At 31.6% G+C, this 26,663-nt stretch overlaps 1 protein-coding gene across 1 annotated transcript in view; it reads left to right on the top strand.

Moving 5' to 3' along the window:
* The window catches only part of LOC139490665 (uncharacterized), an 84,819-nt gene extending 60,729 nt beyond the window's left edge, over positions 1 to 24,090 (top strand). The window contains exons 45-59 of the mRNA XM_071277578.1: positions 169 to 465; positions 1,507 to 1,778; positions 2,513 to 2,590; positions 2,936 to 3,304; positions 3,658 to 3,755; positions 9,130 to 9,193; positions 10,463 to 10,654; positions 12,048 to 12,247; positions 13,178 to 13,460; positions 15,701 to 15,850; positions 17,786 to 17,981; positions 18,892 to 19,085; positions 19,490 to 19,747; positions 20,216 to 20,379; positions 20,972 to 24,090. Coding sequence (XP_071133679.1) covers positions 169 to 465; positions 1,507 to 1,778; positions 2,513 to 2,590; positions 2,936 to 3,304; positions 3,658 to 3,755; positions 9,130 to 9,193; positions 10,463 to 10,654; positions 12,048 to 12,247; positions 13,178 to 13,460; positions 15,701 to 15,850; positions 17,786 to 17,981; positions 18,892 to 19,085; positions 19,490 to 19,747; positions 20,216 to 20,379; positions 20,972 to 21,086 — 2,930 coding nt within the window. The 3' untranslated portion in view covers positions 21,087 to 24,090. The remainder of the gene's footprint in view (positions 1 to 168; positions 466 to 1,506; positions 1,779 to 2,512; positions 2,591 to 2,935; positions 3,305 to 3,657; positions 3,756 to 9,129; positions 9,194 to 10,462; positions 10,655 to 12,047; positions 12,248 to 13,177; positions 13,461 to 15,700; positions 15,851 to 17,785; positions 17,982 to 18,891; positions 19,086 to 19,489; positions 19,748 to 20,215; positions 20,380 to 20,971) is intronic.
* The last annotated feature ends 2,573 nt before the right edge of the window (positions 24,091 to 26,663 follow it).

The raw sequence follows: 26,663 nt of genomic DNA, 5'->3' as shown, positions 1-26,663 counted from the left end.
CAGGCATTTTGGCTATATTTTTAGAAAAACATCGATCACAACTATATGTGAAAGATTGCTCAACGAAACATTAACAAAAAACAATCAATAAAATATTATAGAATTTCTCTGAGAATTATTCAACTGAACGAGGAATCGTGTATCTTCAAATAATATAATATATTTCAGAAGATAATTATTCGTTCAGTGAGACGATATATCCTTCAAGTTCCACTACTTCCCCCTCTGATGTATTCGTGCATAATTCATCAATGTCACCAAATAGTTCAGTTGCGTCTCATACAGAACCGAATCGGTTGTCAAGCACAGACACTTTACATCAAACAGCATCTTCTGAAACACTGTATTCAGAACCAGAATCTCATTACCAATCGACCACTGAATCCTGGAACATTCAACCAACATCTGCTTTAAATGAAATGATGTCTACTACTTCTCTAGCAGTCGAATCAACAACTCAAGCAGGTACTTGTATGGTTTTTTGGGGTGTAATATAAGTCGTGGATTGACTTTTTCTGTTATTGAAATCTCTCCGTTCAATGATCGATATATTGATTAACAAAAGTACAAAATAAAAACAAGAACAAAACTTGTTTCTTGAATAATGGTATACTTGAGACCAAAAACACAAGGACAAATAAATATAACAATTAATATATATTGTTTCAGAAATGGCAACGCATGGTTGACATATTTGTTTGTTTTATAATGATTTACATTATAACCGATGTTGACTGCTTTATCACTACTTTTAACATTTTTACCTATTATGTCTGTTGTGTTTGCTCACACAATGTGAATTCCATGCGACTAGCATACAAGTGATCGGTTTGGCTAACTTCAAAACCAGGTTTAATCCACCATTTTCTACATAAAAAGATGCCAGTAAAGAGTCAGGAATAAGAAAGTTGTTTTCCATTCGTTTGATATGTTCGAGTGTTGGATTTTGTCATTAAATAAGGGACTTTTTTATTTGAATATTCCTTTGAGGTCAGTATTTGTGGTTTTTTCTTCTTCTTTTGGAAATGATATTAATTCTTGTCGTCTTATGCTTTAGAATTAGTTGAAGTACTTGATAGATCACAAATGTAATGTATTAATATTGTATAAGTTTGTTTCCCGTTTGTTCACTTTGAAAAACTAGGTACTATTTCAAGTTTTATATTTATTCGTCATCTGATATCCGAAGACATTCAATTGGTGATGTGAACCCTAATCTTGTTACAATGAGAAATTCAAACAAACGTTGTAGTATCAGAGCCTTTCTTATAGCTTACGGTGCGGTATTGGTGTTCCTCATTGTCGAGGGCCGTACTGCGACATCCATGTCATTTATTTGTCTCAAAGGCAATCATAACACATTCCTTATTCTATCTAAAGCTGTCTTAATATATCAGTAAAACGTTTTCTGTGACAGTATTTACAAAAATTCATACAGGGTGCGAATTATTTACGTTTTTAAATTTATATAACAATGAAATTATGTTTTTTCTTTTTCATTATTAGATGAAATTGTACTCAGCGACTTTTTAAGTCTGTCTGTTGATTCAAGCGTACCAACATTCAATCCTACATCAACAGATCGACAACTTATGTTTAAATGCAAATACTATCAGTATGGAAGCCCGATTCTGAATGATTTACTTTTGGACGTTAAATGGGAAGTCAACGACGTATTATTTGTTGAAAAATACAATCTTACTCTCTCGCAAATGCAGACAGAAGGAAGGATTACAAAAACAGATCTTAAAAATGCAGGAATAACAATGGGATTCAATGTAAGATTTCAAATAATACACCAGCTTATAATTTCGACAAAGCAACACAGGCGAAAAAAAATGTATTTTTCATTGTCAGATGATTCAATGATTTACAATATATAGATAAATAGTGGAAAACATACATGGAAACGATTTCTTAATAGCAGCTTATGTATTTTACATTCAGCTTCACGAATTAGATAATCTCAATTATAAAAATCTTAGAAATGTAAGAGAACAATAGTTAAACGAGATTACCGATAACAGAAAAAACACAGATACATGAACGCACATACAACTTAAACTATTTCATACTGATTAAAAATTTAACCTGAAACAGTTTTGTATTTTATAACCTTTTTAAGACGATGTCAAAATGTCATATTTGAATAAGTTAGCTGAACTAATTATGACTCTGACGTGCGAAAGCTTGTTAAACTTGAAAGGATCATTATATCACGAATAGATTGCAACAAATGTGAGAAGAAAATTTTTACTACGTGTCAATTCATAAATTTACCTTTTGTCTCCGCACAGTTTGCCTCCGATAAAAAAGTAATTTTTTTATTGGAAAGAAATTAAAATCTTGATATATTTATTGTGTATATTTCATCAGTGGTTATGAAACCGAAGTATAAGAATGATTGTTTTTCTAGGTACTGCAAAATTAAAAAAAATATCTTGACCATGTTTTTAATGTTGTTTTGCCTCATTGTTTGAAAGAATTAATACAATTATCTATAATTTTGCAGGTAAAATGTGGTATGCGTTTAAGCGCCTCTAGTAACAGCACCTACCTCGAAAGTTATCCTCGCTATGCTGGAATGGAGGTTTGTATTCAAATAAAATAGCATGAATATGTTTCGGCAACTACGAACATTGTAAATTTTCTTCTCTATGCAGATTTACAAATCAGTCAACATAACTGAAATCGACAATTGATTCCTTCAAAAAACAATCAATTTTATCAATTTTGTATTATATTATATTTTGTTTTGGGGTGGAGGTTGTGGTTTTCTTCATGATGTTCGGATAGTCATTATCAACATTTTCAATAGACTCTTTGTATTTGGTATTGTCTTATATTGGAGCAACTGTTCTTTATCTGTCTTTAAATATTCAAAATATATTAAAAACAGAATGGTTGTGCGAATTTGAAAAATACTTTTTTTCAGGTGTGGCCCAAACATATGTCATTATCTAGTGGAGAATCCGCAAAAATTTACGTATGGACAACAGTTCCTGTGGCATGTATGTATGATAGTAGCAGTGCTTGCGACTTGACCTTAGAAATGAATAATTTCAATGAAGAGTTTACATCCGGTGCACCAATGTCCTGTAATCAATCAATTACAGAGTTGACAAAACCTTCTGTATGTGGATTGGTTCTGGATGGATGGAAAACCAGCAGCTGGCAAATACTAGATATAAAACTTCCCGAAAACACTAATCAAGACCAAGAATACACAGCAAAACTACAACTACGTGTGGCTTTTTCAATATATGACAACTTCTGGGTCAATTACGTTCTTCCAGAAATTACAGTAAGATTTTTTTCAGAATTTTGTTTCCCCATTTATTTGAATGTTTAATATCATTGTGTGAAGGTAAACGAAAATCAAATTTTTAATCAGCTGTTATCAACCATACAAAACCTGATTACGCGGTTACTTTTAGTTTATATTTATAAACATTAAAAAAATCAAACATTACATAATTCAATGAAATAATGAAATGAGAGACGAGCGTAAACATTGTTCTGACAACAAAATGTAAAGTATATGATAATCTGCATGAAAAATACATTCACATCACCGTTTGTTTAATTTTTGAAAAAAATGTTAAAAATAATGTTTTTGACAATTTATATTTTTAAATTTTGTTTATTATTTAACAGATCAGTGTTATCAACACAAATGTGACAGAAAGTTATTGGAATTGGTATGGGTTTTGTTTCACTGGGACTGATCCATGGTTTTTTACTACTGACTGGCGGTAAGTATTTAAAACAAGTAAATATAAGTATATATCATTCAAAGGTCCTAGATAATACAATGAAAAAATATACCAAAACATGCATAACCCTGCCATGTTTTGTATGTGCTTGAATGAAATTTTTTGACAAAATATCTTAACATTGTTATGTAATAGAATAATCACTAAAGGGTCGTTTTTTTGCAATGTTATCATTTTAGTTTACTTTTCTAAAGTTGTATTATACGCTAATTTTTACTTTTTTACATAAGACACCAATCTCCGGCGCAGAGTTAATATCCGTTCCATACATGCTTTCCAATACTGCACTTAATATGACCTCTGCCATACATTGTCCGACCTCATGAGGAAATTTCAGGAAATTTCAAGAAATTTCCTCATGGCCGAAAAGTATTCGGTATTCTCTGAAAAGTCCGTTGCGTGATACACAACCTACAGAGGACTGTCAATATTTTTATGCGGAAGGTTTGGAGTAATCCGGTAAAGAGGCGATGGCGGAAATTATGAGAATCATCTCCTCACCTCATTTTCTTCAACTAGGATTCTCGCCAAACTAAAGTTTTGAAATTACTTTGACGAGACGTGCATCTGACGCAAACACAAAATTTCGATTCTGGTAACTATGAGGAGTATATTTGAAGGGCAAAAAGAAGAAATTCTATGATTTTTGCCCACAGGCTACATGTATAAGCCCTACGGCAAGTCTTTTTTTATCACTCGGTTAACACCTTTGATCCTGATCCTCGATGGTAGTTGTCCCCTCAGCAGCTCTGTGTAAATTCAAAAGGGGTTTGTTACAATTTGCCGGGTTTACTATATATTTATATAGTATACATACGAAACCTTCGATGCCATGTAGACATAGAAGCATAGGCGGATCATGGGGGCCCTGCCCCCACCCTTTTATTGGGGATGAATTGGTTGATAATATAGGGAATCACTGAAGCATGACTGGAGCGGGCTCCCCTTAGGTCAGTGAGAAACCCTCTTATGAAAAGTTCTGGATCCGCCACTGAGAGCAGGAAATTATCCAGTGGGAACAAAGTAAGTAAAAGTCTTATTATTCCTAACCCGTAAATATCCTAATACAAGTTTCTGCTACCAAATGAGAAAAATATATTGCTTTGCTTTTTATGGTTATTCCTTGAAAGCATGTAAAGCTCATTGAGATATACACAACAAATATTACTAGTTTTACTTTAAGCTTTGTTGACATATATTGTGCTTATTATCATACCACCTTTCATACCTATTTCTTTTGATATTCTACTTCACAGTTCATTAGGTTGTTATTGAGCCTTTCCTGTTCTGGGATAGATGTCATAGTACATATTGTTCTAAAAAATCATAAAGCCTATTCTTGTTCAAGCATTCTACATAGACACCTATATGAAATATTCTTTCAAATTCTGAATCTTGCAGCATTATACATGACAAAGTTTTATTACTCTACTTTTATTCGTGCACATCAAAAAAAATTATCTTGATCCCTACTCTCTTTCATACAATCTTGACTTTTACTGCACATTAATCAATATCTATTATTTAATATACATGATTGGGGACTGGGTTTTAAGCTTACAGATACTTTAGTAGCTGTTACACCCAAATTATGTCCTGATACTCTTGGCATTAACACTAATTGATATTGAAGTTGTGTGCATTAAACCAGTGATGAATGTATGTACTGTTAATCAATTGCTATTATTTCAAGATGAAAAAAAAATTTGGTTCAATGACCCATTTGTCACTGCTAAATTGTTGTCTCACTGGCAACAAACACATCTCATATTTTATAATTAGTAAGTCAACAAAACCTAGAAGGTTCATGGAAGCATGAATTTCTCATCCGGTAATACATGCCATAATGAATTCAGAATAAATTGAATAACCATTGTTAGTATATTCACATACCCACGTCCCAACATTGTCACTGACTCACTGGAGAGATAAAATCTCACCAGATTCCTAAGTTCACTCATAACTAAAGTCTTCAAAAAGTCAACTGATAAAAATGTTCCTCTTTAACTTCTAGAAAAAGAAGTCAGACTAATTCACAGGTCAAAAACATTATCCCCTCTGCAACTTCATAGTGTGGGGTCATGAAATAATTGTCATTGTAATTAAGAGGTAATAATACTGAACTTTCTTATGCATTAATACAACCATTTAATCAAACACAGACATGATGTACATGCATCCAGTTTAATTATAATTCTTTTGCAAGACAACTGTTATTACTGTTGTCTTTTTGATGATGGCAGATATTTATTTGTAACTGAAGTCTTTTATTTTGATTTTTGTGTTTTTGCTGTCCATTGGACTTATACCCAATATTTCCTTGCATTCATATATTTAAATCTTAGGGGAAAAGTTAAATCAGTTTTATCTGAACATTACTGAAGTTATGAGTAGTATAAACCAGAAGGCTTTTTTTAAAGTATTAAAATGTAAACGATGTGAGGGACATTTATATTTCCATGCTACTTGGCTAAATCTGATAAAATGTATTCTTTATTTCTATTTTAATTATTAACAACAATATGTTCATGATAAAATTAAGAAGACATACAAAATTTTCAAAACAACAATTAATAAAATTGTAATTAATAAAGTTCTGAAAGGAAATGGGGAATGTGTCAAAGCGACAGTAACCTGACCATAGAGCAGACCTCATACATGTATTAAATAATGCACACAAATTTTCATGTGCAATTATAATCACTCCAATTCACTCATTGAAACCTGAATCATTTTTTTATAAGTGCTTAAGTCTTGTTTGTAAGTTCTTTTATAGTGAGAGTCTATTTTATTTGTGTGTATGATAATCTATGCTGGCTTGCAATGTTTCTTATGTTTCTAGATAAAACCCATACATGTCCTATGGTCAGGTTAACATAATTGTGATCTGAAAATATAATGACATTTTTTTTATCATGTAATTTCTGGTATTTATGCAGATGAGGGATATACATGGTATGCCATAGTTCGTCAAACTAGCCATTTAAATGTCAACACTTTATTCAATTTCTCAAAGGAGTAGGGGCATACAAGGCCCTTATTTGACCCAAATTCATATTACTGCAAATTTAAAAGTCAACAATAACCTTAACCATTTTAAAATTTGACCAAACTAGACTAAGGAGCTAAAATAATAAACTAAGTATATTAAACTTTAAAAACAAAGTCTGAATTTGTGTGAAAAAGCAAGGACCTGAATTAGTTGACATATTTATCAATAAAAGCTTAAAAAATAGGAGGGAGTGTAATTGACAAAGAAAAATTGAATGCAACCGTTTTATAATTATTTTACACGTAACAATCTGTACTATTTTGTTATCATAATGAAAGAACAATATTCAGTGTATAATAGTCCCATACATTTGTAACTAAAAGCATAAATAAAGATTTGTCAATGTAAATAGCCTGGATTAAATATGGCTCCTCATCAAACTTGGTTTTCATTTTTTATAGTTATGATTATTAAGCATTAAAATTACACAATTATTTAACATGTGAAGCCACTTCATACAAATTTAAAAATATTGGTCTTTTGGAATGTTAGAACTAATAGGAACTGTCTATAGTATGCATATGAACTACATGAACAATGTTTCAGTTTCTGCAGTTGATAGTCTTCCCTGTTGACTATAAGATTGCAATATTAGTCTACCCATACTTGTAAACAATGTGTTGAAACAACAATTGGGGTCCAAATCAAATAGTTAAAGTTGTAATATTTGAAAGAAAAAAAGATAGATTTTAGATATTTTGATTAAAATGCATTATGCAGGTGTGCATCAGATAATTCATTTTAGCAAACAACACAACAATTTATAAAAAAATCAACACCTACTGAAAATATCAATATATAAACAAGTAAAAAAATTTCTATAACGTAAGACTGTTTCGTTCCTGCCAAGGGTACTCATCAGGTGGCAAATTATGTCTACCACTACAGTAATTGTTTATTGAAAACAAATAAGTTACTAGCTGCTTGCTCTAAAACAGCCTTTTTAGAAAATTTGTTAACCAAACTGTCAATTAATATGACTTTGCAGTGTCTGTGCATTTTAATTTATGCTACATGTATGGTACATGATATTGCTTTTTCAATCACTTACATAAATTTACAAATAAGTCTGTACTACTATCTCATGTAGATGGACAGTAACTTTTACAGTATACAAATAATTCCATTTTCGTATATTTTACTGTTGGTTTGAACACCAACACCAATATTTAGAAAATCAAAGTGAATTCAACCCTATAAGAGGTAAACAGCATTTTGTGAAATCATTCTTTAATATCAAGCTGATCAATATACATGTCATCTTCGCTAGCCAAGGGTTACGATCCTCTCCCGTTCTCTTCACCCTTGGCGGATTGAGCTAACATTTCGGAGAAACAAGGTAAGGATTTTTATTGGTTGCAGTAGAAGCTCGCTGCATCCAATCAAAAAGCGCCTATAACATGATCACGTGTAAATGTAGAAATGGTTTGTAAACAATTGCCACATGTTTATTGTGCAACAAGTCTTTACCGCACTAAACATAAGACTATATTTAGTGACAACTCGAATATTTTTAATCAACTAATAGCAGTTCCTGTGTATGTTTCATGCATGAATGTCGACGTATATTTTCGATTACGGCTTTACCAAGTGTGTAGAATCTAGACGCTACCGTGATTACCTCCAAATTGAAGAGTTCAAGTGCTACCATTGGTCAAGAATAATGTATTCGGAATGGGCGTGACTTTAATCCTTTGATAGATGGCGCAACATTGATATCACAAATGTTAGCTCAATCCGCCAAGGGTGAAGAGAACGGGAGTGGATCGTAACCCTTGGCTAGCGAAGATGTATACATGTATGATATATCATTTTCAATTTTTTTTTTTTGCCAATTAATTGAATTGTGTGTCTTTATTTATTTTAAATAAAAAAAACAAAGGTCTATAGGAAAATATACAAGTTATTTTTCCAATTATTATTAAAGAAGCTATTATCCTAAAAAAATCATATGCTATCATATTGAGTGTAGTGTTACAAAGTATTGAACGGAACGGATATGTGATCTCTGCACCGGAGATTGATAAGACACATGCATTAATGACTTTTGGGAACATTTAATATATCGTTGGTTTACTGAGTTTTCATCTGATTTTTCACCACGATTTTCTATGCATTTTGTATTGACAGCTGATAGATCATGTACATGTATGTGCTGATCCGTCGACAAGCAGGTTAAAGAATGAACAAAATCGCTCGTCCTTATAATATTTTTACGCTGGACGGTGAAATTTATCAGTCGAAAACAGATTGTGTTTAAGAGGGGAAAGTCGTGACTACACATTTTTATTTTTTCTGCAGATGGTACGATTTCCACGATGAAGGAGAATTCTCACTCTTTAGACATAAAACGAAACCAATCGAAGTAAGTTTACAAATTCGTAATTATGATTATATCTGGGTTTACATGAATACTAAATTTAATAGAAAATCGAAGCATTATGATCAAAAGTATCAATTTATTTTGTTAAATATGTCTATATCCATCCATGGTTATAAAGTTTTATATTTCCAAGAAAATGTAAAACAATAAAACCGAACTTAAGGTAAATAAAACACAGGAGGGGAAGTCCATAAAAACTGACAAATTACAATGTTATTCATTCAAAAAAAAACAGTGAAAAACCCCGTTTTGCTTCATATTATTCATAAAACAAATTGACACTGCCATGATTTAAATGATTATCATTATTTTCAGGTGAATTAAGGTTGGAAAATGCCTGAATCTAATCATTACATCCCAGCTCCTTTGTTTTACCAGGGGTGATCCGGCTCAGATTACCCCAGCTAGAGTTTCTTTTGTTTTGCATGCTTTCCTTCGTTCTGCAACATTTTGGCGGGAATGTCAAATCCACTATAAAGCATAGAATTAATTATACAAAAAAGACTATCTATCATAATTTATGTTGAACGAATCCAGTGTCTATGCTGGAACCGAACTCAAGACCTTTAGCATATCAACCCACGACACATACCACTACACCAGGACAACTGGATACTAACTATAAGTTATTTGACATACTTAAAGGAAGCAAGATATTTTCATAAGAGGGACGAGTTGGCAGACTTTTATTCAGTGGTGCTTTAACCCTTTTTGTAAATAAGTGAGTTGTCAGACTGATTGTTCAATTTGATTTTACACTTTTTCAAAGTGGGGCGAGTCGGGAAACAAGAGTGAGCAATTTTTTATAAAGTGGCGATCTAGTGTGGGCCGATTGACCAGTCGGGCGAGTTTAAATGGTTTAATATTGAATAATTGTGTTCGGGGGGTCATAAAGGGTATACATTATATAGTAATATATAAAGTATATTACAATGGTTGTGTGGCGTTCTAAACTAGATTTTATGAATTGTAAATGGTTTCATCTAATCTAAAACAGCTGGGATCTAAAATAGTTATCCCATTCGGACTTGGTGTGTCAGTGATAGATCACCCTCTGGCCTCCAGTCATCGGGGTGATCTTACACTGACACACCGCGTCCTCATGGGCTAACTATTACACACATCTTTGAGGTATGCTAAACTTGATTTAGCGAATTATTTGTTACGTTTATACAAGGATATTTAAGATCAGTATATATTTAAACTAAGATAATCAATTTACTATTAAAGCTCATGATTACTTTATGTCAGGTGAATACAATTCAACGAAGATTCGAAAGTCATCATTCATGGACTGAGCATTGTGCGATTGCCGTTCGAGCAGCATCAGACGTTTTCATTATCTATGGATGTAGTAGACCAACCAAATGGATTGTTCGAAGACTTGGTTGTCAAACTGGTTCCGAATATTTAGAAGTTTATCATCGATGGGGAACATATGAGGTATTGTTTATTTAAAGCATATACTCATATTAATCATATTGGTAGGAAGGTGTACGAAACAAATACTGTATGTAATTTATGTATAACTTATGAATAAAAGCAATCAATCCTGACTTGATATTGATTCAACTAAACTAGTATCCACTGATTTGTGAAATTTTACTTTGGCGATAATACCAACTGATACTAATTAGTCATTAATTATGGTAACAACTTTTAGATTAATATACTTTATACAAAAATCCTTCATTTGTGACTTTTATTGAAGACAACGAATCTTAAAATTATTTGACAAAACGAAACCTACAGAAGCTAGTACAGCTTGCCTGGTGAAATTTGAACGACAAAATCTAGTGATAGAATGATATGAAAGAAGTCAATTTCAAACTTTCATTCGAACTTTAAAAGTATAGTTGTTGGCATGACACGGGTTATGTTCTTCTCATATATGTTATGATGGTATGATACTAAACCCCTAACGGGAAGGATTGTGCCTGATGTTCATATGATGAAATCATAATCTTTCAGTCAGTTTAATTGAAGTCTGGAGCTGGCATGTCAGTTAACTGCTAGTAGTCTGTTGTTATTTATGTATTATTGTCATTTTGTTTATTTTCTTTGGTTACATCTTCTGACATCAGACTCGGATTTCTCTTGAACTGAATTTTAATGTGCGTATTGTTATGCGTTTACTTTACTACATTGGTTAGAGGTATAGGGGGAGGGTTGAGATCTCACAAACATGTTTAACCCCGCCGCATTTTTGCGCCTGTCCCAAGTCAGGAGCCTCTGGCCTTTGTTAGTCTTGTATTATTTTAATTTTAGTTTCTTGTGTACAATTTGGAAATTAGTATGGCGTTCATTATCACTGGACTAGTATATATTTGTTTAGGGGCCAGCTGAAGGACGCCTCCGGGTGCGGGAATTTCTCGCTACATTGAAGACCTGTTGGTGACCCTCTGCTGTTGTTGTTTTTTATTTGGTCGGGTTGTTGTCTCTTTGACACATTCCCCATTTCCATTCTCAATTTTATTTCAATGACTTTGTTTTCAAAAGATAAAATTATCATCATTTTAGATTTGAAACTTTCTGCTATACAAACAAGGAGTGATGAATTACAAATTGATATTTATTTTAGTTTAAACATTTCTTAAGGATTATTTTGTTTCCTTTATGTCTTGTTATGCGACTGTCATACAAGTGAATGGTTTAGCCCTGTAAACCAGGTTCAATCCACCATTTTCTACATAAGAAGACGCCTGTACCAGGTCAGGAATATGACAGTTGTTATCCATTCGTTTGATGTGTTTGAGCTTTTGATTTTGTCATAGGATTAGGGGCTTTCTGGTTTGAATTTTCCTAATTATTTTTGTGATTTAACTATTTTTTTCAGATTGTTCTGCCGACTGGTACAAGAGTATATGTATGGATAGCAATGAATAGAAGATTGAATGTATACATTACTTTTTCACGTAAGGATCGGTACCAAACAGAAGGATTGTGTGGTACATGGAATAACAATCGGAACGATGATTTTACTGGAAGGGACGGAATAGTTTATGACAGAGCATATCCTTTTGCTCGAACTTGGAGGTATATAAACATATGCCATCTAAACTTTTCAATCCCTAAAAAAATCCTTAATCAAACTATTGATTAATGAATACATATGTTAAACATTTTGAGTAAAATGAGATCCTGTTACGTAGAACATTTTGACTTAGTCATTAATTATGGTAACAACTTTAAGATTAATATACTTTATACAAAAATCCTTCATTTGTGACTTTTATTGAAGACAACGAATCTTAAAATCATTTGAAAAAACGAAACCTACAGAAGCTAGTACAGCTTGCCTTTTGGTTGGTCTACTACATCCATAGATAATGAAAACTATTGATTAATGAATACATATGTTAAACATTTTGAGTAAAATGAGATCCTGTTACGTAGAACATTTGACATCGATGGTAGAGAAGCGGTTATTTCTTTAAACTGTTTACTCGATATCAAAATACATTGTGATTATATCTGAAGTTAATTCTCATATTAATGTACAGATGATATTGATTGGTCATAATTATAAATTGCATAACTGTTACATTATAACTGCCTTTTTTCCTTGGTTGCAATAGATAAACATTTTAATTCTTTGAATCGTTAATTGGCATTGTCGAGTTCAAATTAATTTTATGTTTTATTACCTTTTTAGAACTTATATATATTGCTTTCAAGGCATATTTCATTGTACTAGCTATTTTAAAGTGGAATAATCTTTGTAATGAAAATAAAGAAGCTCAACAAACAAAAGTTAATAAGAAAAGAAAACATAACTCAACTCAACCGAACGAGACCGTGAACGTATTTTTTTTTTTCAAAATATCTCTTTCATCATAAGAGAGAGGACGTTTAATGCTTTCTGCTTGCCAGTTTGTTTTGTGAAATTTTTATTAAACTGTACTTTTTCCTTTATATAAGTATATCATTGTTTCTTGTCTAGTTTACTTAAATCATTACTTACAGTGTTCCAGCAAGTGACAGTTTATTCATTGCAAAAACTAGAACGGAAAAGTTAAGCCAGTCGTTTATGTACTGTACGTGTCTTGGTGATAGCGGTGGTATATTAAATGGACTGTCGGCAAATGTAGATTGCTCATGGAAGGAAAGTTTACCAGTCTGTCCACCGTTAAACTTTGGCAAACAATCATGCTCAATTCGCTCTAAGCGTTCAACAGATGAAGATGATGACGATCTAACGATTGATATATCACCGGATATTCTTACTAAGAAGGAACATGCAGAACGTGTAAGTTTGATATTCTATAAAAAAAATCTTTAGATTCTATAAAATTCGTCTGTTTGAAAATTTCCACCAGTTGTGTCCTTTTTCAGATTGTGACATGTTGACGGGCTGTCCATGTACACGAAGAAGATGTGTGAATATCAGGAGAGGTTTTCATCATCGACGTAGTCAGTGTCGCTCTCCTTTCCCAGTTCTGATTTGTCAATCTACCAAGTTTCCAGTAAATTCTGATAACTCAAATGCCAGTTTGTTACAGTATAGTTCCCAGAAAAAATTCATCGCAGGAGGTCCCCTGTTATATATTTTATTTCCTCTCTTTATTGACCAAATGCTTTCCAGACAATTCCTTCGATAGGATCATAATTTCAGCATCGGGGTATGAATCTATTTTAAAGTGACAATTGAGAAATTTTCAAGTCGTCTGGGGCAAGTTATTCATAATGATCACTAAATGCAGGTCCCCTTGGTTTTGCTAAACAAAGGTAAGGGTGTCAACTCATATCAAGGTTTGCTATTCTCATGATGGTAATTATTTCCATTAAATACATTTTTCTCTTGTATATTCTCCCCTTTTGTCATTCCTTTTATTTTCAAGATAAGAATATATCTATCATATCATATAAAGAATATAAGATAATATTATTATTTCATATATTTTAACTAATTTGATTCGTTTAGGAATACTCACATGTTAAACTATATTTTAGAATGTTGAGAGAAAACGGCGGATAGCAAACTGCATCATATTGCACAGCTGAAACCATATTGCACGGTTATTTTTAGAAAATCTAAAAACCGATATACTTTTTGACTTCATGTAATGAATTTCATGATATTGTTAAAAGTTTTATTAAAAAAAATCTATATCTAAAAAATCTTCAAATACAGATGTAAAAAAATAACACAAAAAAAAATAAATGAAATAAAAAAATAAATAAATAAACTAAATGTTGTCATTGTCTTAGAGACAATATGATATATATAAAATTCAAAAAAATCAAATGACGATTTTGATACAAATATGGTCGGGAATAAATAATATAACAATTATAGCCCATTTATGAGGTCAATACAGGATATATCGACCCAAGAAGTATATCGACCTCGGACTTGGTCAGTCGATATACTTCTTTCATGTCAATATTATACAAATATAGCCTTTTTATGAGGTCGATACAAGGATATATTGACCTGAAAGAAGTATATTGACTGAGGACGAAGTCCGAGGTCGATATACTTCTTTGGGTCGATATATCCTGTATTGACCTCATACAAAGGCTATATTTGTTATATTATTAATTTCTGACCATATTTGTATCAACATCGTCATTTAGGTTTGTTGGAATTTTATAGATATTACATTGTCTCCTTGATAATAACAACATATAAGTTGTTATTTCATTTACCTTTTTTTTTGGACATCTTACATTTTTTCTTATGTATTTGAAGATTTCTTTCGTCAAATAATCGATCACAGATATCATGTGTTTCAAAACGCTAAACACTATCCTGAAATTCATTACATGACGTCACAAAGTATGATTGGTTTTTAGATATTCTAAAAATAACCGTGCAATATGCTTTTTGCAGGTCAATATGCTTTTTGCTATCCGCTGTTTTCTCTCTACCTTCGAAAATACAGTTTAACATGTGACTATCCCTAAACGAATCAAATTTGTTGAAATATACGAATTAATAATATATCCTTGTATAGACCTCATACAAAGGCTATAATTGTATAGTATAAAATGGAGATATTCGCAAATATTTCCTACGTGCTTGTCCTTTCAATATCCCTGCACGATTTCTTGAAATCAATAATTCTCCTTAAAAAATCAATCGGATGGTAGTTAAGTGCAATACCTCTTAATTTGAGCTTAGGTCAGTTTGTACTCTACGAAATTTGTATATTGTTTTGAAATATTCAGTAATTTTTTTTATGAAATCGAATTGAAATTTCACGCTCGTTCTTGCACACAATATTAATGATATTGAAAATCTAAACTGCAAAATAATCTTTAAGTACATGGAAACTAAACATGAAAGCTACACTTTGTAAATTATAAAAACAGTTACACAAATGAAAGTGTTTAAACATTGTGTATGTGTGAAGGTTATAATGTTTAAATGATTGTTCCCCTTGAAGTGATGATTGCAAAAGTCGGGTAAAATCAATCTATTTAGTCGAAATGAATGTAATTAACTAAAAATAAATTGATATTCTATAATTGTAATTTTTTCAGACCTCTGAATGGATAAATGGATGGAACGAATCGAGTGCAGACGATGCATGCAACAGTTATTTCAAGAATTCGGGTTCATACGATGATTGTTCATCGCTGTCCAATGTAAATGTATCATCTGCAATTACGAACTGTGTACTAAATATAAAGGTAATGATATTTAATAGACTAAGTTGTTTTCAAAAGTGAAAAAAAACTTCGTGGGGTAAAAAACATTTTGTGCCACTAAAATTAAAACAGTTGGATTGTAAACTCAAATAGGTAGTTGAAAAGCATGAAAATATAACAAAACTATTGTTTCTCTCATTTTAGCCCCTAATAGAAAAATAAAATAGCAATTACAGCTATCTATTCTTTTCGATCACATGCTGGAATAGTTATCATCTTATAACTTATTGCTTTGGCATTGAAATGTATCATATTAGCAAACAGTAGTTTTAAATTCCTGTTGATATATTGTAATGCCGTCAAACCCCCTTTTTGAATATGCTGTGTTATTAAGTACAAATAATAATACGGAGATGTCTGTGAGATGATATGCTTTGCATATGAGTGTATTCGATACGCTGATTACACTAAAATTGATTTAATTCTATTGTGTTTCAAGTGATGTTATGAGTGGAATTTACTCGCGGTGACCAAGTTTGTTCCCGGAGTGCTGGTACCTTTAGTTCTGTTTTATATTTGAGATATTAACCTTTTTCATGTGTTCCTAAGTTATCCTGTTGGTGTAATAACCTTCATGATGAATACATATGTTAGTTGTTAATGATTTTAAGCTGGAAAACATCTTTATTTACATAAAATGTCCAGTGTTTACATTTTTAATTGCCATTTCGGGAATTTCCCTAATTAGAGAGATGGTTGCTGATTGGTCCGACTTATGTAAGAGAGTCTGTGATTGGCTGACATTCTTATAAAACTAAAATGATCAACTACGGAAAGCAGTAATTGTTGTGGTTTGGAATTGAATGTTATGAAACACCAAACTTGAAATCTCGGAGAATTTAGGAGGAAATTAGGAGACGAATTGGGGAGACTTTAGGAGGAAATTAAGGAGATACATTAGGGAGATTGTGGGAGTAAATTAAGGAGATTAATTTGGGAGACTTTAGGAGGAAATTAAGGAGACAATTGGGAGACTTTTGGAGGAAATTAAGGAGACGAATTTGGGAGAAGCTGGGAGTAAGTCTCGGTGACTCAGTTTGGGTGGTAATAGTTGGTGACAATATATGTAGAGGGTAAATTATACCTATAGTTTTAATTATCAAAGAAATATATGTCTTGGTGACAATAATAACCTTTAGTATTTATATACAGATGGTTATTTTAAATAGATGTTGTTGAATTAAGCCGGCTACATAAATTTATAGGTGTTCTTTTATTGAGACCCTTTGTAAGCCTGAATGAGCTATATGCTAATGGTAGTTTTTTAAACATGTTAAACTAGTCGACTGAATCTATAGAGTGGTTATACTCTGGATTGTTATATATATGTGTGTATATATATATTTAATTAGTTAGACCAACCATACCAGGATCCCAACCAAACCAGTAACAGCTAGAGCCTTCACAGCCATTCTCTCTGCCATTTTAAGATTGTTAAATAAATGATCACAACTTTGATATGCTTTGTCTTTTATTTATAAATAATAATTAGATAACATTTGATAGACTCTAGAGTCTAGGTTAACGAAGCTGTAAAGTGTGTTGGTTCGACGGTATTCCAATTAGACGTCGGGCCATACATCTTATAGTAATATAAACCATACCTTTAAAGAAATCCCTTTTATTTGTAACCTGTTATCTCTGGTGTCCGACTCTAACACCAGGGAGGCAGCGTTATAATATGAATAAATTAGATTATAACTAATGTTCGGACTCCCCCAGGCAAAGTTCATCTTAGATGGATTTTGCAATTCATTGCTGTTTCCATTTTGATATTCACACATGACTTTTTATGTTTTGAGAATATTTATTTCATAAATTAATGGCTCTGAATGTTTTGGTTGGAGGGTAGTTTGTAAAATTGAAAACAAAGAGCTTTAAACGCCTGAAATTGCTAGATTTTCTGTTTCCTTTGAGGTATCCGGAACTGATGAGTATATGGCAGATGCATTTGAAATGTTCAAAACAGAATGTTCAAATGAAATAAGGACAAATAATTCACTGTGGAACGAAACAAATGATGCTGGAAATATTGTAGCTCAAGTGGTTGTTGGGAAATTATGTCCATTTGACTGCAAATATAAAGGAATACAACTTGGTGACTGCGTGCAAGGTAATTTAAACATTTTTAAAAGCTCGAATGACTTTGTATGCCAAAAAAAATATACTATAAACATAATGTTTTAATGACTTACATGTTAAAACACTCTTTGCTATTACATTTTGCTTTAAGCATTACATCTTTTATTTACACGGCATACAAAAATTTGAAGAAAATTAGTAATTCCTCGATCCTTTATATAAGAAGTGTGTAATGATACAAGCATATTCTAGTTACGGTATAACATTACTTGTTCATTGTTTTCTATATTACATTTAGCAAGTTAATGCATGCAAAGCCAGTTTATTTTAAGTTTAAATAAAATGACATTTATTTCATTCCAAAGCAATACCTTTATCGCAAGTGTGCTAAAAATGTCCTATATATTTTTATTTGCGTATACAAGCATGATCAGAGGTTCAGAAATTAAAAAAACAAGTACTTTCGATCTATGAAAAAATGCTTAATAACCCATTTTATTTCCTCTCTCTATTTGTTTTTATTATAATTGAAAAATTATTAAGGATGCATCAGTGACTACACTTTTAAGTTGTATTTCATAGAAGAAAAAACAAATATATTAACACATTTTGAAGTTGACAGGTAAACGTTGGAACTGTATTGTGTAAATATATTATACTTCTAACTGATATGTTCTTATTGACTTGACACGAAGTAGTGGTTCTATATTTGAATTTAAAACAAAAGGGTCTATTTAAGGCAGAATAGCGTTGTTTGCCATCATGGATAATATGGTACAATCAACGAAATTGTAAAAATATTGCTGATGTTTTTCATTCGAAATGACCATCAGGTTTAGTAAAATTATTTAAATATTTCTGTCTTATATGCTCTAACTGACTTGGCGCGAAGTATCTGGTTCAGTAAAAATGTCTGTATTTTATATTATCCTATCTTACAGGGTTATGCTCCTGTTATCAAGACTTAACAGGTGGTGATTGTCGTGTTAACATGTCTGCATCACCACAAATATTGACAAATATTACAGATGAATCATTCTGTGATACATCTAAACGATCATGTTCTCATATCTCTGTATTTGGAGAAAACTTCTACGAATCAAGTAATCTGGGATGCTTGCTTCAAAAGGCTGAGGTACGTGTACATACGTTAAGTTCGGAAAAGTGTATTAATTAAATACATACATTTCTTAAAATTGCAAGGTTCTCCACTTTTTATACTGGAAGAAATCATATGTATTCCTTGACGAACAGTTATACATGTCAAATTAGACAAGTAAAATTGTATTCGTCTTTAGGACTTGCAATCAATGCCAACGGATGACATTTCAAAAAAATAAATTCTGTATATAATTAGATATAATTAGATTAATAAAATTAAAATTAACAATAGAGTAACTGGTTTCTATGAAGCATATGCATTTCCATGCCATGATAATAAGAACTAAAAATGAACCCATATATATATATATACGTAATAGCATCATCAATACTTTTGGATGATTTAAATTGTTGATTGAGTTTTTACCAACTATTCAGATCATAAACAACGTATTAACGGCAAATGGAACAAGTAGTACCACGACGGGCCAAATGGAAAACATAGGAGAGGTTAAATGTCTAGTCAGCGTAAATCGACGAAGGAAGAGATCTACCACAAATGAAACTATACAGTACTACCTTGTGTCAGTGACCAACGATGGCGTCACTTATAGTGACTCTGTCCCTCTGATATTGTATGATACCTCTTGTTACACGTGCACTACAACAGATTCCAATGTCAATTGTCAATTACGGGTATGTAGTTATACAGATTTGATTAGTTGAAAAATGTTTTGATTGTTTGGTATAGATTTGTACAAACAAAATATTACCATTAGGAAGTAAATGAAAAGATACTGCAGAAATGAATTTAGTTGAGACCTTATGTTTTATATGATTTGAAGTTAACATATAGATGTATAGGTTTCCGGGTTCATCGTCTATCAAACCTAATTTGAATCATTGTAAATTTGTTTGTATTTCAAGTATTTCTAACTTATACAGTTCATATGTCGATTCTACTCTTTTATCACATGCATAATAATATGAGTATTAATTGCGGAACGTTCCGAATGTTTGACAATTTTAAACTCAACTATCTAGAGTTGACGAAATGATGGTTCAAGAAAGGACTAAAAACAAACATGGTACAATTTGAACGGTACTTATTTTCTTATGAGTATATTTAGGATTTTAGATTTGGATATTTTTTATCTTTTTCAGTCTGATATTTGTGTTGTTGATGGTATATGCTATAGTTCATCCAGTTCACAGTGTTCGTCTGATGAATCCACCGAGAGTAAACTATGGATAATTGGTATAGTGATCAGTGTGTTGCTGGTCGTAATCATTGTCATATTGTTAGTAAAATGGTGCAAAAGTCCAAGGTAAGTTTAACTCGTCTTCGATACGAGTCGTGAGTGTTACATTATGATATGTGTATGCCCCATTTGGTCATTAGGTACCTCAAATATTTATATATTCTTGATTTTCATTATGTTTTGGTTGTCTTCATGAAAGTGTGTTCGTACGCTCCACATGTATATAATATTGTTTTACCTCCAGTTTAGTTATCCGTGTGTCGCCATGACATGAGATGCTTCATATAACTGTTAAAATTTTCCAATCATAAACTTTCCTCAACTACCCTTGTATGAGTTCACCTTTGAGAAATTGAGCTTGAATGTCCTTTTTAATCATATTTTGTGTTTGTCAATTTGCTACTAAAGTCTTTAACACGTCGGACGCATTGAATTTAAGAAGTTATGTTTCTTTTTATGTATAGTCTGATGGATAAAAGAGCGGCGTATATCCCTTTTGAATGGCGTTGTTGATCTTTTTCGTGTTATCATCATTGACACCAATTATGTATTCTAATTAATAACATCTTAGAGCTACATACACTATATTATCCTTAACTTTCCGTAATATATAGATAGAAGTTCTACTGTTTAAAAATGAATGCGTGTATGATTGTAGGCGTGTGTTTCCTTTATGTGGAGAAGACAATGCTGACAAACCTTCAAGTGGTGAACTCTATGAGGCAGTATCACGTGGTAATACACCAGAACCAATGACAAGAGTCAACTTATAGACAAGGCAGTTTCATCAAATTCCGGTTTTGCAATCTCATTAATTTATAGACCTTTATTTGTTTCTGAAAATGTGTTTTAAGATGAGACATAAAGTGTTCAGTTCTTGATAAACACAGAACCAATAATTTTGGGCACAGTACAAGTTTTATCAATATTTAACGAGATTTATTATGATAAATTTATTTCATGAGAATTAAAGTAGAAGGTTTAGTGATAGTTATTTAGTCTTACAAACTGCTACAATATTACAGCTCTTTCAACCTGTATAAAATGTTTCAATAAAAAGATGTATTTAAGTCCCGTTAGTACGAAAGTGTTTGGTGTCAATGATGACGTTTTGATAATTTTGAGGAATTCATTTTGCTAAGGCCATTTCAAACATTTGATTAATTTAAAGGGAGAACATTCGAAGGATAGCCAACTTTTAATGTTAGTGTGTTTTTTTATGCATGGAATTCGGAGGCATACATTAATTATTTTAATACAATTTTAATTTCAAAATTATTGATATCTGACAGATCTTTTTTGCGGAATTCGTTTGATATATTTATCATATATACCGTAATTTGAATTCAGTGGTTATCTAAATCCTGATGGTATCCGTTGTAACTTGAAAAAGATCCCATAAACTTTACCTTTTATTCAGTGTCTTCCTTTTGAGCAGAAACCAAATATCACTAACATTTTATAAACCAGCACTTCGATGTCCAGGTCAAACACATTTAAACTGACTCTCATGGTCAATAGTTTGGTGATTCACGTTGGACTATTTGTTGAAACTAAAGCTCATAATATCAAATCTGTACTGGAGATACTAGTACATAAACTCTTTCAACAGATGTCCGGCGACGAAATGGTCCTTATTTGAAATGGAAAGTTTCATATTCACTAGACCTTGTGATTATAAATTTATAAGTGTCAAAGTTTTTTCTATAGTTTGTAACTTATTGCAAATGCACGCGCTCATAACAACATTTATTTCAAAGAAACTTAATTTACTTCAACAACTAAGATAGAATCATTGTACTCTCGACATATGAATGTATATTCTATTCTGTTTTTCATAATATTATATTTTTAACTATTCATACACAGTTGCTCTATTTTGATAAAACGATGACGGTTATATATATCTAGAGATTACCGTGTTCGCCTTTTCTATTTGACAATCGGATGCAATTTTGTTTTTGATTATTTTGTATTTTTATTCATGGACATTATTTTGTTTTTTTCAAAATGATAATTTGACCATTATTAATTTATTACATATATTGTTCTATAATTGTTTTTCATGTTTGTCAAACCTGTCTGTAAAGAAGTCAAGATACAAATGCTAGATAAATTCGTGTCCTCAATTGATGCTTTCATATCTATTTGTAATTTGTTAATTTTATATTTTGAGTTTTACAGTGTGTTATGCCTCTGCATTTTAAATAGTACTTAGTTTGTCCTGGCTTTTATACAAGACTTCATCTGTCTTATATTTTATAACACAGTACAGCTGTATATTCCCAATGATAACTAATTAGATTAAATTTTAAATCGTATCTTTTTAATACAAGACTTAAATTGTTCTACAGCTGTGCTTTTTCACCGGCACGATCCATTTTACCTCCTTACAGTCTTTGTGATAGTTTCAGTATTTTGAATTTTTTTGTTATCATCTATTTAATTTGAAATATATTTGTCCTTTTATACAATATTTTACTTATCTTTTTATCCGTCCAAATGTTTTTAATTTCGTATTGATATTCTATTATTTCATATGGTTTTTTTTTACATATGTGCATGTTAAACAAACTGTTTTTTATGAATGTAAATAAAGATGCATCCATGTACATTGATTGCCGTAACATGCGTTACATGTTTGTCCTCATTTGTTTTAATAAGCAATTGCAATGTGTATAAATTTTACATATTTTAAACATTTTATATATTTGACATTGTTTGTCCCTTTAGCCCTGTGATTAACTCTGGTTTTAGTATGAAAGATTTTCAATATGCATTGTGTCTTTCTAGTCCCGGTGATATTCTCTCCTTTTTTTTTTTTTTTTTTTTTTTTTTTTTTTTTAAATTTTAGATTATTCATTTAAACAAATGTGTGTTTTGTTTATCTTTAAAATAGTGTTTAATTGTCTTTATGTGTATGTTTTGTTCGTCTTGTGTGTGTTTTAGGCGTCTTTCCCCATATTTTATATTTATAGTATCCGTCCTGCATCTTTCTCATTACAGTGGTATAATTTAGGGAACAGTTTGTTACACAAAGGCTTTCCCAATATCTAGATTTAGAGGAAATAGACTCAATACAAATACTTTTTCACAAAAAAATTCTTTAATTTGTCCAATATTTAGAACAAATTTACTTTTTTTAATTATTAGCTTCCCATACAATAATTCGCAGACATGTTTTCCGTTTGCAGTGACCTCGGCGTGATATATCTTGTAAAAATCCTTGATCGCAATACGCTTCGCTCGGTTATAGATAAAACTATGATTATTGTACATGTCATACACGTCGTGTTTTCCCCAATATCTGTGTTTCTTATATTTTTTTATTGTTTACTAAGGTGACAATCGCTAAACTTCGGCTTCAAAACGACAATTAATTAGCTGCCATATTTTCACTTCAAAGCAGACTGAGTGAAATATAATTTATTTTTGCGATTATACGATATGAGTGTGTAAAAAGTGAGAAAATCGTGCAGAGAACACAACATTTATGAAAAATAGCAAAATTATTTTTAACATTAGAGAAAAACGAAGCAAAAAAGGAAATATTAATTTGTCAAAGAATATATATACTTTTTAGTTTAGTGCTATGTAAAATCTGTTCTCAGCAAATATCTGATATTGGGTACTTCATTACATGTGCGTTTAGTTTAGTTTTGTTCTTTTTCATTATGTTTACATCCATACTGCATTAGGTATTTTTAAAAGATAGTTGTATTTAAGCTCATTATTAAGTGTTAGAATTTCTATCTTTATTAAAGAAGTTTAGTACAATTTTGTATTGCTTTGTTTAAATCAAAAGTAGACATACTAAAATGTATCATCTGTTAAAATGACGATACAAAACTAGTTAGAATATCATCGAGATCAGGATTGCATATTAATAGATTACTGAAGCGTAAGGGTATTCTAACTTGACTGCAACTTTGATATCCTTAGTTTCATTTCAATAGATATAGATGCTTCCTTTCATAGCAGTCACAGTACTACAAATGTATGGCATTTTTTATTAAGAGGACATCAACTTAAGCAAAATGGGTGTTATAAAAACTTGATATTAATCTATAAACCAGCAATTCGATGTCCAGGCCAAACACATTTAAACTGACTCTCATGGTCAATAGTTTGGTGATTCACGTTGGACTATTTGTTTAGGGGCCAGCTGACTACAATATTACCTGACAAGGATTATCAGTTTTCAAACCGACGGTCATTGTTTCTCTCCGGGCGATCATCAATATAAACTTACCGCCACGAAATGGCACAATAGTGCTAAAAGTGGAGTTTAATACTGGCCAATCCTAAAGTTACTGAAATTTGACTGTCGAAACGTAAGCAACTTTAATATGATTCGTGGTAATTCATTAAACAAGGAATCCAGCATGACATGATTTCTGAAAACTCATCAAAGATATCAGATAAAAGATGAGCCAGACACAGTCAAGTCCGCCTCATATTGACTTATATCTATAATTTTACAATGAGAATCAGTTTAGAACAAAAGTTTACGACAATCAAACTTGACATCAGCTTTGCAATTGTAAACTTTCCATTTATATTAACATCCAAAAGCGCCAATACATGCATATGAAATACATTTCTCCCAGTTCCTATCATGAAATCCTTGATAAGACGGTTGTTACGTACAAGGAAGCTATCGAAATAAGGTTTCCAAGTGGTGAAGGTGATATCAACCCTTCGAACATTTTACGAACGCCAACACGAGTTGGTTGATCTGAGTTTGTGTTTCACAGATGACGACGAATATGTTCCAATTGTCGCAACTAACAATTCCTTCCCTTTTCCTTGGATATGACCTACCGAATTAGATTTAATATAAGACTGTACTTACATGAGCAACAGGACGGGTGTCACTAATGAAGCAGGATCTGCTTTCCCTTCCGAAGCACCTGAGATCACCATGTTGTTCGTCTTTTTTGTCGTTAATGATATGGTATTGTCAGTTCGTTTTTTACTTATCAGTTTATAATCACTTTAGTTTTTTCCTCTCTCTATCACACATATATAAAACTTACAGTTCATATTTTACAAACAAAAATCATACACACAGGTATAATGTTAAATTTGGTATTTTGATTAGGTTTCAATTATTTTGTAGAAAGTAGTTAAACACATTCTGATCTAAAAGAGACTAAAATTGATACAAGATTGATGTAAAACATTGACTTACAGACAAAGTGTAATAATTGGATGAATACAACATAGCCTTTGTTTTCCATATTGTCCTAAGGTTGATCATCAATGTCAATTTACAGAGCAAACACAATAAATCGGTTGGCAGGAAAAAGAGTAGTGAGGTGAGAGTTGTTTACCTCATTGTGATTTTAAGATGAATAACAGAAGAAAAAAGCGCTGAGCTTTGTTTGTTGCTGCTGTGCATGTATTGATTTTGTGTCATGTATGGACACCCCATATCCTTTGTTTTTATATTATAGCCATAGATTCTAAATGTTTCACAATTTTCTTTTACTCAGATTTAGTTCATTGTACCTGAGCGATTTGTGGAACACATTTTTGAAAATTGACCAAAGGTGTTTGTTTCCTTTTCCTAAAGTATTTTATTTTATATTGTTTTTCTTTCTTTCCTTCTTTTTTGTGCTCTGTATTCAAAGCTGAGTATTAAAAGTTTAAACTAAACTTTTAAAACAAAACCAATGATATAGAATTAAAAAAAATGTTGGATGTAGGATTAACTATTATTTCTCTAGCTGACATAAAGAAGGATGTATGCTGTAGATAACCAAATCTTATGAAACACGAACCAGTTTATCATACTCTGTGAAAATAATTTGCATTATAAAAGGCCAAAGGAATCCTTCAAAGAATCCTACATTTGATCAACAGAAATAGCAAGATACAACAAATGTAACACTTTTAAGATATAACATTAAGATGAGGAGTGATTGCTGATGAGATAACTCTACACAAGAGACTAAATGACACAGAAATAAAAACAAAACTATATGTCAACGTATGACCTTCAACAATGAGTAAAACCCGTACCGCAAAGTCAGCTATAAAAGGCACATAAATGACAAATGTAAAACAATGCAAATGAGAAAAATAATGATCTGATAAAAATATTTACCAAAATAATAATGAACGAAAAAAACATATTACTTTTATATAAGATATACAGTAACAAACGATAACCACTGGATAATAGTTTCCTGGCTTGGGAAGGCACAAACGGAATGTAACACTGGAAAACAAAGGTAAAAAACAAATATGGCACAAAAACACAATATTACGTTAGTTTTCCATTTTTTCATTAGCAAAATCTACTTTCTAGATTTTTGATAAATATTCGAATTGTCGCCATCTTT

This window comes from Mytilus edulis, chromosome 10 (genome assembly GCF_963676685.1).
Source record: "Mytilus edulis chromosome 10, xbMytEdul2.2, whole genome shotgun sequence".
NCBI lineage: Eukaryota > Metazoa > Mollusca > Bivalvia > Mytilida > Mytilidae > Mytilus > Mytilus edulis.
This window is presented reverse-complemented; position numbering and strand designations above follow the sequence as displayed.